Consider the following 18475-nt stretch of genomic DNA (forward strand, 5'->3'; position numbering starts at 1 on the left):
AAATTGAAAAGGAAGTATTTCAATTGCAGTTAGAATATTTTAAATTAATTATTATAGGAATATAGTCCATGGGATTACCCCAGTTCTTGGAAATTCCAGAGTTAACCATGGTAGGAAACATACACACAGAAATTAAAGTTAGGAAATTTATTTTCAACCTCCCAAAATATTGCATATATGAGCATGAGGTTTATAACTTTTTCAATATCAAGTCTACGCTTTAAAAAAATGGAAGCAAAAGACAGCTAGATTTCAACAGTAGAAATATATGAGTTAAATGCTCACTAGATTGACAGTTTGTCTTTAAAAGATACATTGTATTTCTACTTTCAAACATAGTGCCTTATGAATGAAACTTGAAAAAGAATAAAAATTAAACTCTTAAGACACATATTATTGTTAAAATTAGAGTCCACTGAGTCTAATTAGTAGGAATTTTAGCATGGGAAGTTAAGGGACATTAGTTATCTATTGCTAACTATAATTTAGAAATTCAGTAATATTTGACAATGGGATTGTTGGCAAACATGATTGTATGCACACCTATAACTTCACCCTTGTCCGCCAGTAATATTAAATAATTGAAGGTAAAATAACAATATTTTTCACATTATGTCAACATAATTACTTTAATAATTAAAGCCATAAAAGAATACAAATAAAAGACAGCTAGAAGCAGTGTATATAAAATAGCTTAAGCTATAAATGTTATATATGATATCCACTAGAAAGCCCTTGCTTATTTTTAATCAAGGCAAAATTCATTTTCTTGATTTTTGTATCAGTGAATTTTACATTTGCTGAGAGAAAAATGCAACTGTTCTCAAATACCAAATAAGAAATATTTGAAATAACAACTTGGCCTGTGATTTTCTGTGAGTCCACAAACACTTATGGTGCAGTTTGCCAATGTTGCTGAATTCAGTCACTATTCTTTGTGGATTTTAATAATCAAATGCAGGGATATAAACTTGGAAAAGTTTTTGTTATTATGGGCACAACCAGGCAAAATAAATAAAATTGAAATCAGACCAGAAAATTGTAGATACTGTAGATAACAGACATTATTACCACAGTCAATTTCATTAAACAACCTAGTGTTGGAAATGAAGTTTCATTTCCACTTAAAATGGAAAAAATAGGTGAAGAAATGTTAGCTAAATCAGAATACAATCACTGTGTGAAAAATATCTAACTAATTTTTTTCTGTCTCATAGTTTACTATCTTCAGAAACTCTTTGGTATTACATCGACAAATGATTTCTATACATAATATACAATAATTGTGAAATATGAGGTTAGCAAACTGTTATTTTTTATAAATAGTATAACCTATATACCCAGGAACGTGTTCCCAAGTCCTTGGCTTGCCAGTAAACTCATGTGTAAATTTAACCAGATAACCTCTGTCTCTTCCTTTAGTTAGTGGTAATATAATATTGCCCTTGCTTGTTTAATTCATAATGATAAGAAAAATTCTCAAAACATGAAAGCCCTTATAGTAATTTTCACAGATTGGATAAAAGGGTTATTCTACTGTACAGTTAAGGATCACTTTGGCTTCTAGGCAACCAAAGTTAATATGTTATTACAAGTCTATAGCTTTTTTCTTTCCATCAAACCATTGTGAATAACTAAACAGTTTTCCTATAATCCTGATAAACATTAATTTAAAGGTTTATCTAGTATACAGCATGTAAGCTATATGCCATATTATCAGAACTCTGGTGATATTGCAGTCAGGGGGTGATCTCTGGTTGTTGGTGTAGGGGGAAGAGTGGAATATGCCTGTAACTAAGAATAGCTTTGTCTGTTGAGCCTTCAACGCATTTATTTACCATGTATTTCTAAAATGAACAATGTGAAGTCAAACTCATTTCAACAGCTCCAAGGGAATCAGATGAGAAACCTGGATATTTTAAATCACTCTCAGGTATAATTAGATTATTTAATTTTTTCTTAACAGAAATTATGATAACATTAGAAAAATGGTAAAACAAATTCAAAAATAAAGTGATAGTACTTGCTGAGTATTTATATTATTTTGGGCCAATTTTCCTCAGAACCTGAATGATAGTTATTTTTCAAATGTTTAATTGATGTAGTAGAAGAACTGCAAAAATCAGGAAAAGTCCATGTTGAATATGTATGTCCTGAATAACAGTGAAATAATACTTAGAGATTTTGTCACAACAGAATAGAGTATGTGAATTCCTTATCATAAGCTTTCTTTAAGCGTCCTGTTAAAACTTGTACAGTTGTTTTCTTAGTTTTGATGCCACTCAATTTCTTCCGGCATCCATGGGGAAATAGTCATTTTTAGCTGAGAGGCAAGGTTCATTTTTCATTTGCAACATTTATGTTCGCCACCCAACTGACTTCAGTCACATCTTGTTATAGTTGATGTTTTTCATTTTGTAAGGTTTCTGTAAGAAAAAAAAAAAGAGTCAGTCAGAAATATGTACAGCTGATAACCAGGAAGGAAAGTATCTGCTTTCAAATACTGTTTAGAGAACAACCACAGGCATCTATGCTTTTAGAAGAATAACTGGAAACAATGTAAAAAGAGCAGAAAAAAAAAAAAGAGAGAAATATGTAAATTCTTCCTAAGAAAGGTAGATATTTGTATGAGGTAGGACATAATAACTTAAATTTGTAAAGTGCTTTCCAGTTTACAAAATGTTATACTTCGCATTTTGTCTATTATAGAGGTAATATAAGGTAGGAAAGAGAGGCCACAGTGATTGCCCAGGAAGCACACAGCTAGAAGAAAACTGAAACTTTTTAGGATTCCAAAATATCTTAATTCCAGACCCCACACTCTTTGGCTGTAGCAGTGCCTTCAGAGGAGAAAGCGAACCTAGCCAAATTCCACAGAACTCCAAAGGAGAGGAAATACTAAGTGGAAGAAAAAGCAACGTGTCCCAGGTATCAGCTGTGCAATCTAAAGCTTCTAACCAACATCCATGCAGACCTGATATTATTACAATATTGTATCAAACTCTCAAGTGAAGCAAGTTATATTGCAAATAGGCATCTGTTTGTCTTTACGCAAATAGGAATTCTGTCTGTCTTCATCCCTTTCCACAAGTGCTTTGAAGAGATTGAATGATAGGACTGAAAGATAAAAAATGGCTAACAGCAAGCACTATAATGCTCAAGAAGTAGAGAAGTACAGGAAAGCAGTCATCTCTCTAGTTCTCCATTGTGCTAAGCGAACCTGGAGAGACATCCTCTAGGCCCATATCCCTGGCACTCATAATCCTATGACAGCTTCTTTTCTTTCCTTCTTTCTTTCTTATGTTTCCTTCATTGTTCTGTTATATATTAGCTCTATTAGGTTAAGATTGTAATTTAAGCATTCTGCCTCATTATCTCCTCTTTTAAAAAAGGTGGGGGGGCATATAATAAGGATTATTTTATAGGGTTGTTACAAAGATTAAATGAGTTAGTAAATGTGAAGAGCCTAAAACTGTCTCATCAACCATTAGCTATTTTTATTACGTGCATGTAGTACAAAGATAAAATACTGTTTTGTGAGCTCTGCAGAGCTCATAGACTAATTGGGAAAAAAGAAAAGGGATATGCCAAAAAGAAAAAGTAGCCTTTCCCCATGTGTCCTGTGAACTCCTCTAACAGCCTTATATACTTATCTCTGCCAATGCCCCCTACCAGGGCTGCCAGGGAAGGAGGGGTGTGAGGGTGGTGGGGGTGGGGTGCACTTGTCAGTGGCCTGGTGGGAACAAAACAGCCTGAACTCCATGCTCTCCATGATTTCACTCCCTCTCTTCATGATCTACTATCCCCAACGTACCTTTTGATTTTTAAGTCCTGCTTACTTTGGGAACAGCAATCAAAATCCTTCTGTAGAAGACACAAAGATGAAAGAACACAGGGCTTTCAGGCAGTAGGCCCCAATTTCATTCCCACTTCTATCACTTACTATCATTGTGACTTTATCTGTAAAAAGGGATAACACTATTTCTCCCTCAGAGTATTGCTTTTATTCAGGGAAAGGGGAGTGAGAGCAAAAGAAATAAATGTATTGTAGTACAGAGAAATAGAATTTGAAGACCTAGGTTTGATTCCTGAGTCCACATTTTACCGACTGCCTTGAGGAATCTCTGAATTCCATTTCCTTATGAATGAATGTGTTTGATAATAATAATCAATAATGATCATGGAGTTGAGGAAATATCAAATGAAATAATGGCTCTGAAAGTGCTTCGTAAAATATAAAGTGCTACAGAAACATTATTTGCTGTTACCATTCATAGTCACATAAAATTATTATAATCCTTGAGTTTGAAAGTTCAATCTGTCATCTTGACAGTTATTGGTCTCACTCTCCCTTGTAAATAAGTTGATTTAAGAGAATACATACTTCAGCGGAAAAATAGGACATGGGAATATAAGAATAATGAGATTATCTCAAAATGAAGTAATATGATTTTTAAATTCCTAGGTTTGGAATGGACCTCATAAGTTACCTCATCCTGCCCCATCTGCTCTAATCTTTCACTCAGTACCCAGTACAGGAAAGCTCTGAATAACATCTCTACTGTGTGGGACAGCTAGAGTTGACAGAACAGTGTCATGTGTGTGCAGAAACTATTTTTGTTGACAGTTATTAAAATCTAAAATGATTTAAAACCCTCAACTCTTTGGGCATTTATCATCCATTCCTTTTGGAAAAGTCAGAAGTGGAGGTGATGGTTCTTACATTGAATTAAATATTCAATTAAATTTTCACTGAACCAATTACTTACACGACCAAATTCATTGCATGATTTAGAATCATGTTGCTTAGTTTCTTAGTTATCAAGCCAAACACTTCAGCCACAGGAGAATATGTCAATTTTTTTCTCTAGAAGTTTTGGACCACAGAGAGGTTCAACTATGGCAGGGGAGGACCACTGGTGTGGGGTGTTATTGATAGGGGGCATATGGTTGGGAGGGAGTTCTCCAGGGCATGTATACAGGGTACATAAAAATGTTTGGATATTTTCATAGTGGTTACAGTTAAAACGACAACTGAGGGAGTGCTGAGATCCTAGCCAGGGGAGCTCTATCACATTCCCCAATGGAACAGCAACAATTCTCCAAGTGCAATGGCAAGGACCAATAAAGAAGGATGGTCCAACAACGAGCCCTTGATATTGATGACTATGCTTATGAGCCTGTGTGCCTGAAATATGAAGTAGGCCTTGAGCTGCAGGGTGCCTAAGAGTTACCTCCTGAGAGCCTCCATGTTGCTCAAATGTGGCCACTCTCTAAGCCAAACTCAGCATGTAAATGCATTACCTTCCCCCCAGTGTGGGACATGACACCCAGGTATGAGCCTCCCTGGCACCAAGGGATTACTACCAAGCACAAACTGATGATGTAACTAGAAAAAGACTTTGAATAAAAGGGTCAACTCAGACCAGCAGAATATCTCAGCCTACATGTAATATCAGGTGTTAAAAACTGCTTTTCAATCTTGAATAAAAGGGGGAAATGGAAAGGACAAATGCGTTTACATGGCTATGAGTCTCCAAAAAAGAGCCAGGAGGTCATCAGAGGGGTCATGCTTATGCATGCCTCAGCAGGGTCCTAGAGACAGCCCAAGTAGATACAATCCCAGGTACTGGTTCTCCTGAAGACTACAGAGACCCACCAGTTTTATGGTCATGGCAGATGGCTCTGGAGTTCAGTGCCATGGCAGTTGGTCCTACTTTGGAATTTGTGTTCCTGAGTGTGATGGAGTTGGACTCAGATGTGACCTTTCTACACATGCCTCTTCTATTACTTTTACTGGACCTGTGGTTGGTGCTTGAATTGGTGTATGCTCAGGAGATCTGAATCACTGGACTCTCCATGTGACAGCCAGAACCTGAGTCTCAGCAGACTTGCAACTCCTACTGTCTGGTTAATTGGACTTATCCTGGCCACCTAACAGGGAGGCAAAGAAGGTCAACCACCACACCAGGAAGCCAAGAGTGCCTACAACTGCAAGCAGGAGAATTGCATACTTCATCCATGTGGAATTTAAGCCCCCTCTCAATATAAAGGTGGAGTGGACATAACCATCCCAGGGGACACAGGATGGAGGAATAGAGTATAGATTAGAGTGGACTTACTGATACTCTGTTCATGAACTATTGTGATTAGTAATGGAAGAAATTGTAGCATTGATGTGAAGAAAGTGGCCAAGGTAGCTGCTGAGGGTAGGGAGAGGGAAAAAGAGATATGATGTGGGGGCATTTTCAGGACTTGGAGTTGCCCTGGGTGGTACTGTAGGTACAGATGATGGACATTGTATGTCCTGCCATGTCCCAATAGTTGAACTGGGGGATAGTATAAACTACAATGTAAACTGCTATCCATGTGATGCAGCAGTGCTGCAAAATGTATTCACCAAATGCAATGAATGTCCCACGATGATGAAAGAGGTTGTTGATGTAGGAGGAATGGGGTAAGGGTGTGGGGGGTATATGGGGACTTCATATTTTTTGAATGTAACATTTAAAAAAATAGAGACAAAACTTTTTTTCTCTAAAATGTATGGGCTGAAGAAGTATCCTTCAAAAGTCAAAATCTACATCTTTGTAACAATAATACATTTTCAATTCATAAAATGAAGTTTTACATATGTAAATTAAGAGTGGATAATTCTTTGGATAAAAGGATTAAAGTTAAAGAAGGTCTCCATTTTCCTTATTTCAGAAGAATCAAATTCAATCGTATTTAAAACTTCTTTGCACTCTTTTATAAAGCTAATGTTCCCTAAAGCATTCATTTGAACCAAGGCCATTGACTCCATGCTCATGTTTCTTCTTGGGAACTTTGTGTATCAGTCTCCTAGAGTTGCCCAACCTGATAGTGACCAGTGAAATCTTTAGCAAGCACAACTATCTCATTTAGGAATCAACTTGATTATGAAATGTGGTTTCCTGAAATCTCTTCTGAATATTTCTACTGGATTTTAATCCATGCTTTTATATTTGTATCCACCCTCTAGTTCCCTTTCCATATCACATTTGGTAATTAAATCATTTGTTGAGATTCAACAATAAATGATAAATGTTAATAGTAGCTTTATTTGCTCTTTCATCTTCAGTAATAAGTGGATATTGTATCCGATTTAAGAGATGAGTCTTATCTTTGTCGTTTATTAATGTTTTATACTTAAAGTCTATTTTATCTTATTAGTATAGCTACCCCACCTTTTTTTGGTAACTACCTGCATAGAATATATTTTTCCATCCCTTCACTTTCAGCTTACTTGTGACTTTGAATTTAAGGTGAGTCTCTTACAGACAGCATATAGTTGGGTTGTGCTTTTTTATCTATTAAACTAGAGCGTTTAATCCACTTATATTTGAAGTCATTATTGATAATGCAGGACTATTATTTTATATTCCTAAGCTGCTTAAGCAGATACTAAGAAATAGTTCAGCTTAAACAATGTGAATTTATTACCTTACAAGCTTACAGTTTTGAGATCATGAAAATGTCCAAATCAAGACATCATCAAGATAATGCTTTCTTCCCAAAGACAGATTGCCACCACTCCTTGGCACCTCTGTCACATGACAAGACACATAGCAGCATCTACTGGTCTCTCCCTTGTCTTTCAGGTTTTGTCAATTTCAACTTCTTGTTTATATTTCTCTCTCTCTCTCTCCCCCTACCACCCTATTCATTCCATTTATATAGGACTCCAGTTCTTGGATTAAGACCCATCCTGAATTGGGTGAGTCATACCTCAACCAAAGTAGTCTCATCAAAATGTCCTACATACAATGGTTTTACATCAACAAGAATGAATTAGATTTAAGAACATGTTTTTCTGGAGTACGTACAGGTTCAAACTACCACAACTTTCTTTTGCCATTTTGCTATTTAGTCTTTGTAACTCTTACACCTTTTTGTTTCTCAATTCTTGCCTACTTTTATATTTATTTGATTTTTATTTGTTGTACCATATTGAGTGCCTTCTATTTTCTATTTGGACATATATTTAATACATTTTCTTGGGGTTAATATTTAACATCCTAAATATATATCAATCATATTTGCTTTCATACCAACTTGATTTCAAAGGCATACTCATATACTTTTCCTACATCCCTCTATCCCCCCACCATTTTTGGTACTTGTTTCCACTTACAGATTTGTATATTGTATGTCTGAAACCATAGAATGTCATTATTTTCTACGCATTTTCATTTTAGCTCCATCTTAATGGAACCACCCTTTCCTACCTCTGGAGTCCTCCCAGCACCTGCCAATGAGGGGAACACAGCAGTGAGGGGTGAAGCCTGCAGAAAGTACCATAATACTGGAATTTATAATTACCAAAATGGTTATCTTTACCAGAGATCTTTATTTCTTTATACTACTTTAAGCCACTATCTAGTGCCCTTTCCTTTCAGTCTGAAGAACTCTCTTTTGGACTGCTCATAAAGCAGGTCTAGTGATGATGAAATCCCTCTGATTTTATTTATCTAGGAATGTCATAATCTCCCCTTCATTTTTGAAAAAATGTCTCAACAGATACAAAATTCTTGGTTGGTATATTTTCTTTCAGCATTTTAAGTATTTCAACCCAGGCTTCTTGCCACTATTGTTTCTGATGAGAAACAGACACTCAACCTAATTGGGATCTCCTTATACATAACATGTTGCTTTTCTCTTACAGCTTTCAGAACTCTCTCCTTGTCCTTTTCATTTGATAGTGTGACCAATATATGATGGGGTGTATTTTTCTTCATGCTAATCTGGTGATCACTGGGCTTCTTGGATGTGCATATTCATGTCTTTTGCTAAGTTTGGGAAGTTCTTAGTAACTGTTTCTTTGAACAGTCCTTCTGTCACTTTCTGTCTTTCTTCTCCTTCTGGGAATCCCATAATGCATATATTGGGATGCTTGATGGAGTACCAGAGGTATTTTAATTTTTAATAATTCTTTTTTCTTTCTACTCCTCAGCCTGGCTCATTTCAATTTTCTTGTCTTTGAGTTCACTGATTCTTTCTTCTGCCAGCTCCAGTCTGCTCTTAAACTGCCCCCCCCCAACCGGAAAACTCCCATTTCAGTTATTGTGGTCTTCAACATCAGTAGTTAGGTATGATTTCTTTTGAAAATTTCTGTCTCTTTACTAAGATTCTCATATTGTTCATTCATTGTTTTCCTAATATCCTTTAAATCTTTCTTTATTCTTCATCAGCTTGAGCATATTTTTTATTGAGCAGAGCAGTTCAATCAACAAATATTTCTTTTTTAATATATATATATATATTTTAAAGATGCTTGGATTACATAAATATTATATTAAAAAATGTAGGGAATTCCCATATGCCCCATTCCCTACCCCTCCCACACTTTCCCACATTACTAACATCATTAGTGATATACACTTGTTACAACTGATAGACACATATTGGAGCATTACCACTAAATAGTTATAGTGGTAATAACTTACGTTATAGTTTAAACTCCCTCCCATACAATTTTGTAAGTTATGACAAGATATATAATAGCCTGTATCTGTCATTGCAATATCATTCAGGACAATTCCAACATCCCAAAAATGCCCCCATATTACACCTATTTTTCCTTCAGAACCTCTGGTGACCACTGCCTTCACACCAATGATAAAAGTTCTTCCTTTGCTAGAATAACAATAAGTCTATTGTAAAATAACAGTATGTCTACTGTAGTCCATCATTCATTCCCCAATCCTGAGGATTCAGGGATGGCGAAGCCCACTCTGCCTCTATTTGAAAGGGGTTTAGATCCACGGAGCAGATTGATGGGACTGTCTTATTTGCAGTTGTAGATTCTCTCTGTTCCTTGAGGTGGTCATTGTCCATCATCATCTCCTTGCTAGTTGTCTTGGGTGAGTCCGATATCCTGGAGAGTAGGGTGTTGCCACTCTGTTGAGATTCAGGGCCCAACTGGCACATGGAAAGCCCAAAGATTTAAGTCTCTAGGACATAAACCTATCAAGTCTTTTAATAGCTGTAGGTTGAGATCCCTTTCTAAAAATCTCTGTTTAGGTCTGCCATGTTCTGGTCTTCCTCATTGATGTTTTCTGCATTTTTATCCTCTTCCTTTGGATTAGCCATCATTTCCTGTTTCTTCATTTGTCCTGTACTCTTTTATTGCACCCTGTACATTTTAATATTTTAGAATATTAACTCTGGGATTTATTCCCTGAGATTTCTGTTTCTTGATTTCTAACTCACTGGTGACAAGACAGAGATTTTCTTGAACTTCAACTCTTCTATCAGCAAGTCCACCCAAGGTTAATGCAGAGTGCAGAGTCCTCCCTGTCTTTTCTAGGCCTGTGTACTGTCCAGGGCTTTTGCTTGTTAGTTGTTTTGGAGTCCCCCTGTGTAGCAGTTTGATATTGTTTATGAATTCCAAAAATAGATATTGGATTATGTTTGTAAACTGGTCTGTTCCTTTGGGCACAATAGATTGTGTTTGATTCAGAGGTTTCACTTTTACTTGATTAAATTACAATTAAGGCTTTGATTGGGCCACATCAGTAGGATGTTGATTCTCTACCAAAGGAGTGGGTACTCACAGAGTAAAGACATGGTGGAGGACAGAGTTTGGAGTTTAGACCCTGGAGCCCAGGATGTAAGCACACAGGAGAAGAACACAGAGGAAGAGAGAAGGCTCCAGGAGACAGTGCAGAGGCTCAAGGAAAAGAGAGTAGCCATTTGCCTGATAGTTTACAGCTGACCTTGTGGAGAGACCAGAGCAGCTGAGCCCTGGAAAGAATCAAGCCCCAGGGAGAGAGACAAAGTCTAGAGAGCCTGATAGTCTACAACTGACCTTCTGGAGAGAGCAAAGAAGCTGAGCGTGAAGAGAAATGAGCCCTGGCAGAGAGACAAGACTTATCCCAGCCTACAGCTGATATTGGAAGAAGCTGGGACCACAGAGCCTTAAAAGGAAGAAGAATGTCGGCAGCCATCTTGCTCTATCATGTGGCAACAGAATTTGGTGATGGAAGTAATTTACACTTTATGGCCTAGTAACTGGGAATAGATCCCAGAGTTAATATTCTAAAATATTAAAATGTACAGGGTGCAATAAAAGAGTACAGGACAAATGAAGAAGAGCTTGCCTGACTTAAACCTTCCAGAGATGGAGGTCAGTCTCCTGGGAAACAGAGGGAGAACTCAAATGCCTACAAACAGGGTGTATTAGTCAGCCAAAGGGGTGCTGATGTAAAATATCAGAAATCTGTTGACTTTTCTAAAGGGTATTTATTTGGGGTAACATAGGAGATGAGTTTCCCAAGTCAGTATTTTCCAGCTGAAACAGGGCCAGGGACCTAGGAGAGGGGCACAGTCTGCCTCCAAACTGCCCTAGGGAGGAAAAGGGAGGGGGCCAGGAGTTTCTACCATGGTTACCCAAAACTGAGCTTTCTGAACCAGCCCAGCAAGTGCAGTTCTTGGCATGGCCCCTGCAACTCTGAGGAAGTATCTTTAAATATCCCTGACCATGCCTTTGTTCAGGGCAGGTTGGGACAATAACTGCTCTCAGATCCAGGCCCCCAGTAATCTGAAGTTGCTATCAAAAGCCATGATATGCCATGCATGCCCCTCTCCTTGGGAAAGAGGATTTCATGTCCCTTACTGTCACCAGCAAGCTAGCCAGGGCCATGAGCCCACTAGTGGCATGTCGCAGGCATGGGGATGAGTGCTGGTAAAGCTGCACAGAGAAAGCAATTTACTAGTCTTTAACATAATTTACCAGCTTTTTCCTTCCACACTTCCCTGGAAGCTGTATGGTGTTCTTCTGGCCTCCAGCATTTCTAAATATTTGTTTCAGACAGTTCCTGGCTGTTTAATATGTGTTCCGGTGGAAGGACTGAATCCTGGAACTTCTTACTCCATCATATTCCCACAATCCCTTCTAGGAATATGAATTTTAACATGCCCCTTTAAGAGACTTTTTAATGTACAAGAAATCAGAGAATCACTGAAATAAATTTGAAAAGTTGTTATCTGCTCCTTTTTTGCTTTGCTAATCTTCGTTTATTGGTAAGAATAGATATGGGCTTCTTGAATGAAATAACAGTCATAATTGGTTTGGAATAATGGATATAAGAAAGCATTTTACCTTCCACAAAGGAAACATGTTAGAAAGAAGAGGAAAAGAAATAAAAATGATAAAATTGAAAATTATTCATGAAGAAAATTAGAGAATTGGAGAGGGGTTCAAAAGCTTATTATTGAAGGGGGTGGGGCAAGATGGTGTCTGAGTGAGTGCACCTTATAGTCTCTCCTGCAAAGAAGCAGCTGGGAAGCATTGGAAATTCTTCAGGACCAGGCTGTTTTGGGATTTTTCAGGGCAGGAGGTGTCTGGACATCGATTTGGTGGGACAGTGACAGAGAAGATTCGTGTAAAAGGTAGAATTGAGGCGCTCTTTTACGGAGATAGGGGCTGCGCACAGTCGCTCCCCCCTGGGATGGGCAGCACCAAGGTGGCGATTCCTGGAGGCTCTGTGGTGCTGGGGAATTCATAGCCTTTAGCGGGCTATTCAGGGGCTTGCAGGGCAGGAGGCCTTTAGAAACTGATTTGGTGAGACAGAGACGGAGTTTGTTGCAAGGCGTGTAATTTTGGGTTTCTGACGTGGATATCAGCGCTTTCGGCTAGAGCCCCGCCCCCTAGGCCTGGCTACTGATCTGCAGCGTCCTTAAATTGGCTGCAATATAGAGGCGCGCCCAGCAGGCTGTTTCAGAGGCTTGCAGGGTGGGAGGTGTCCTGAAGTTGAATTGGTGACACAGTGACAGAAGAGACTCTAATGAGAGGGGGAATTTTGGGTTTCTGACACAGAGGTCAGAGTTTGCAGATGTGACCACCCCCCCATAGGGCTGGGTACCCAGCTGCGGGGATCCCTGAAGGCTGTGTTGCACTGCGGTGCTCCCAGGCTCCCTGTTAACCAGATTCGAGGTTGCCAGGTCTGTGTCCCCTAAACCCTGGTGGCCCACACCCCAGAGACTCACACCTCTTGAGTCTGCAATATCACAGACTTCCCATCCCTGAATCCACCATGCCCTGAGGTCCATCTGAGGTTCTTGATTTTCCTAGCCCTCGATGTTTGCGTTTTTTTTCCTTTCTCTTTCCTTTTTCTCTTTTTTCTTTTTTTCTTTTTTTCTTTTCTTTATTTTTATTTTTTATTTTTTATTTATTTATTTTTTTATTGTCCTGGTTGCTAATATTGCATTATCTCCTAGTCTTTTCTCCCATTATATCTCCCAAGGTCTTTTTTTCATTTTTCTAGTGTTGTTGTTGTTGTTGTTGTTCTCTTTCTTCTTATCTTTTTATTACTTGTTTCCCTCCCTTTTCTTTACCCAACCCCCCTTTTTTTCTTTCTTCTCTTTTTTTTTCTTTACCCTCTTTTTCTTCTTATATTATTTTATCTTAATTATACAATAGGCGCTGCAGGGAACACGTCACATTTGCTGGGTTTCCTCATCCTCCATTGCTTCATTTCTGTGTGAATTGATTTTGGCCACCTACACTATCCCTTTTCCCCCCATCTTGATATCCTCCATCATCTACTGTCTCTCCTATATTCCATCTCCCTTTCTTTGGTCCCAAATTGTCTAACTTTTAATTTCTAATACCTTTGTTTTGTTTTCTGTCTTTTATCCACCCTTGATACTATCTTTCTTTTCTCTTTCCCTCTCTCATGAAAACACTGGCTTTTTAATTCATATTATATTCCTCCCATATTCAGTCAACTACCTCATTATAGGTACTCTACTTACTGCTATAACTCTACACAACTTACATGAATCTAATATCCATCCTCCCAGATCTCATATTGTTGCTCTGTTAACATTTATTACCAATACTACCTTACACATTTTCCTTTTTTACACAATTGCCTTTCCCTGGCCCTAATATTTTCTTTCAAAGTGAACTCAGCCAGCAACAAGAAATTAGAATAAGAAGAACAAAGTGACAAAGAGAAGATATAACACTTACACAAGAACAACAGCTAATTAATCCCCAAGACTAGACAAAGAAGCTAAGGAACTGATTAAACCCGTCAAGATAAAATGATGACCAGACAGCAACAAAAAACTACAAACCAAACCAGTAATCAGGAAAACATGGCTGAATCCAATGAACAAACTAAAAACCAGGAAGGGGAACAGAACTTCGACAAGTAATTAAAGATCTCAGAACATATATCAGAGACAAACTTAATGAAGTAAAGGAGGAGTTTACAAATATGAAGAAAACAATTGGAGAGAAAATTGCAGACACACGCAAAAAGATAACAGATATGATGGGAATGAACACCACAGTTCAAGAAATCAAAAATACACTTGCAACAAATAGCAGAGTTAGAAGAGGCAGAGGAGAGAATTAGCGATGTGGAAGACAGTACATTGGAAATCAAACAGATAGTAGAATTGATCGATAAAAAGATAGAAAAAATCCAGCTAGGACTTAGGAACCTGAATGACAATGCAAAACGCACAAACATATGTATTATAGGCATCCCATAAGGAGAAGAGAAGGGAAAGGGGTCAGAAGGGGTATTGCAGGAAATAATGGCTGAAAACTTCCCAAATCTAATGAGAGAGACAGATGTACATGTCCAAGAAGCATGACACACCCCAAACATCATAAACCCCAACAGGCCCACCCCAAGACATGTACTTGTCAAATTATCCAATGCTCAAGACAAAGAGAAAATTCTAAAAGCAGCAAGAGAAAAGAAAACCATCACATACAAGGGAGGCTCCATAAGATTAAGTGCTGATTTCCCATCTGAAACCATGGAGGCAAGAAGGCAGTGGCATGATATAGTCAAGGTACTAAAAGAAAAAAATTTCCAACCAAGAATACTCTACCCAGCTAAACTAGCATTCAAAAATGATGGAGACTTCAAAATATTCACAGATAAACAGAAATTGAAAGAGTATGCCAACAAGAAACCTCCCCTTCAAGAAATTCTAAAGGGAGTTCTGCAGGAAGAAAGGATAAAACAGGACAGGCATAGTTGGAGGAGAGTGTAAGAGCAACAAAAAAGACAAAAAGAGAAGAAAAAACAAACAAACAAAATATGGCACACACAAGTCCAATCAAAATATGGCTAGCATAAATAAATCCTTGAAAGTAATAACACTGAATGTCAATGGATTAAACTCACCTATCAAAAGATTCAGACTGGGACATTGGATAAGGAAATATGACCCATCTATATGCTGTCTACAAGAGACACATCTTAGACCCAGAGATTCATGGAGGCTGAAACTGAATGGCTGGAAAACAATCTTACAAGCAAACAATAACCAAAAAAAGACAGGAGTAGCTATATTAATATCAGACAAAATAGACTTTAAATGTGAAACAACTGTGAGAGACAAAGAAGGATACTACGTATTAGTGAAAGGGACAATCTCTCAAGAAGAATGAACAATCATAAATATTTATGCTCCTAACAAGGACGCCTCTAAATACATGAGGCAAACACTGGAAAAACTAAGTGAAAGAATAGATGCATCTACAATTATAGTGGGAGATTTTAATACAACACTGTCAACTCTGGACAGAACATCTCAAAAGAGAATCACTAAAGAAACAAAATATTTGAACAGTATATTAGAGGAGCTGGATCTAATAGACATATACAGATCATTACACCCAAATACAGCAGGATATACATTTTTCTCAAGTGCACATGGATCATTCTCCAAGATAGACCATATGCTGGGCCACAAAGAAAGGCTTCATGAATTCAGAAAGATTGAAATCATACAAAATAATATCACTGACCACAGTGGAGTGAAGCTGGAAATCTGCAAGGGCCAGAGGCCCAGATTTCACACCAAGATATGGAAATTAAACAGCACACTCTTAGAAAAACAGTGGGTCAAAGAGGAAATCTCAAAAGAAATCAATAACTACCTTGAAACAAATGATAATGATAACACAACATACCAAAACTTATGGGATGCAGCAAAAGCAGTATTGAGAGGGAAATTTATAGCCATAAATTCATACATCAAAAAAGAAGAAAGAGCAAAAATTGAAGAACTAACTGCACATTTGGAGGAATTAGTAAAAAAACAACAAAGTAACCCCACAGGAAGAAGAAAGAAAGAAAGAACAAAGATAAGAGCAGAACTAAATGAAATAGAAAATAAGAAAGCACTTGAAAAGATAAACAAGACCAAGAGCTGGTTTTTTGAGAAGATCAATAAAATTGACAAACCTTTAGTGATATTAACAAAGAAAAAAAGAGAGAAGATGCAAATACACAAAAGAAGAAATGAGAAAGGAGATATCACCACTGACCCCACAGAAATAGAGTATCATAAGAGGATACTTTGAAAAACTATATTCCAACAAAAATGACAATTCAGAGGAAATGGACAAATTCTTAGAAACACATAAGCAGCTTATATTGACAAAAAAAGAAATTGATGATCTCAACAAACCAATCACAAATAAAGAGATAGAATCAGTCATTAAAAAGTTCCCAACTAAGAAGTGTGCAGGGCCAGACAGCTTCACAGGTGGAATTCTACAAAACATTCCAGAAAGAACTAACACCAATCCTGCTGAAACTCTTCCAAAAAACCAAAACAGAAGGAACATTGCCTAACTCATTCTATGGTGCCAACATTATCCTAGTACCAAAGCCAACAAAGACACCACAAGAAAGGAAAATTACAGGCCAATTTCTCTAATGAAACTAGACACAAAAATACTTAACAAATTACTTGCTAATCGTATTCAGCAACACATTAAACGAATTATACACCACAACCAAGTGGGATTCATTCCAGGTATGCAAGGATGGTTCAGCATAAGAAAATCAATCAATGTAATACACCATATAAACAGATTGAAGGAAAAAAATCACGATTATATCTATAGATGCAGGAAAAGCATTTGACAAAATACAGCACCCTTTCTTGATAAAAACACTCCCAAAGATCAGAATACGAGGAAATTTTTTGAACATGATAAAGAGTATATATGAAAAACCCACAGCCAACATCATTTACAATGGAGAAATCCTAAAATCCTTCCCTCTAAATTCAGGAACAAGACCAGGATGCCCACTCTCTCCCCTTCTATTTAACATTGCCTTAGAAGTACTTGCTCGAGCACTGAGGCAAGAATCAGATATAAAAGGCATTCAAATTGGAAAGGAAGAAGTCAAAATTTCATTATTTGCAGATGACATGATCCTATACATAGAAAACCCTGAGAGGTCTACAACAAAGCTTCTAGAACTCATAAATGAGTTTAGTAAAGTCTCCGGTTATAAGATCAATGTGCAAAAATCAGTAGCATTTCTGTACACCAGTAATGAGCAAGATCAGGAGGAAATCAAGAAACAAATACCAGGCACCCGGACGCCAGCTGCTTGCCCGCCCGCCTGCAGGAGCAAGCATCCCGGGACGCCGAGGGGGCCCGCACGGCCCGGCGCTGCCGCTGCCGGCAGCGATGTGCTCCCAGCTCTGGTTCCTGACAGAACGGCGGATCCCCGAGGACTACCCGCAGGTGCAGATCCTCCGGCAGCGCTGCTCCGAGCAGGACGTGCGCTTCCCGGCGGTGCTCATGGACCAGATCGCCGTGACTGTCGTCGGCGGCCACCTCGGCTTACAGCTGAACCAGAAGGCACTTACTACTTTCCCAGATGTGGTGCTTGTGCGGGCGCCCACACCCTCAGTACAATCAGACAGTGACATCACTGTCTTGCGACACTTGGAGAAGTTCTGTTGCCGCCTAGTCAACCGCCCACAAAGCATTTTAAATTGTATCAACAAATTCTGGACGTTCCAAGAGCTGGCTGGACATGGTGTCCCCATGCCAGACACATTTTCCTATGGTGGTCATGAAGACTTTTCAAAAATGATTGATGAAGCTGAGCCCCTGGGCTACCCAGTTGTGGTGAAGAGCACGCGAGGACACCGGGGTTAGTCCTCCTCCTCATGGACTTCCCGAGTAAAGTCCATAAGGGCAAGACTCTCATCAGACACAGCAGAAGCACTGCCTGGAAAAATGGAGCTCACCCCTGAAGAGTGTGCAGTGTAGTTCTCACAACGTCCCCTCCTTTCTGTCCTCACTGTCCTTGTGTTCGTCAGACTCTTAGCATCTCCTCTTGGGACTATCACAGCAGCCTCCTGACCTGACTCTTGATCTGTGGTTCCCTTAACTCCACTGCATCCTCTATTCTTTTCTTGGAGTAATTCCTCTAAGACCTGGATCTGTTCTTGTCACTCCATTGCTGAAAATCCTTCCCAAGACTGTGTTGCCAATTAAACAAAGTCCATCATCCTCAACATGGTACTGGAGGCCCTGCACAAACAAGCCCCAACTTTCCTTTGCAGCCTTCCTGGTCACAGTCCCCACGGGAACTCTCCATAATCCAGTCATTCACCAACTAGATGTGTAGTTTCCTCTCTCTAAACCTTTGCTCTTCCCCCTTGCTTG

At 38.5% G+C, this 18475-nt stretch overlaps 1 protein-coding gene across 1 annotated transcript in view; it reads right to left on the reverse strand.

Moving 5' to 3' along the window:
* Window positions 1-601: 601 nt before the first annotated feature.
* Window positions 602-18475, reverse strand: part of THEMIS (thymocyte selection associated) — a 210680-nt gene continuing 192806 nt past the window's right edge. The window contains exon 6 of the mRNA XM_004469492.4: window positions 602-2426. Within this exon, the coding sequence (XP_004469549.2) occupies window positions 2395-2426 (32 nt within the window). The 3' untranslated portion in view covers window positions 602-2394. The remainder of the gene's footprint in view (window positions 2427-18475) is intronic.

This window comes from Dasypus novemcinctus, chromosome 11 (genome assembly GCF_030445035.2).
Source record: "Dasypus novemcinctus isolate mDasNov1 chromosome 11, mDasNov1.1.hap2, whole genome shotgun sequence".
Classification (NCBI taxonomy): domain Eukaryota; kingdom Metazoa; phylum Chordata; class Mammalia; order Cingulata; family Dasypodidae; genus Dasypus; species Dasypus novemcinctus.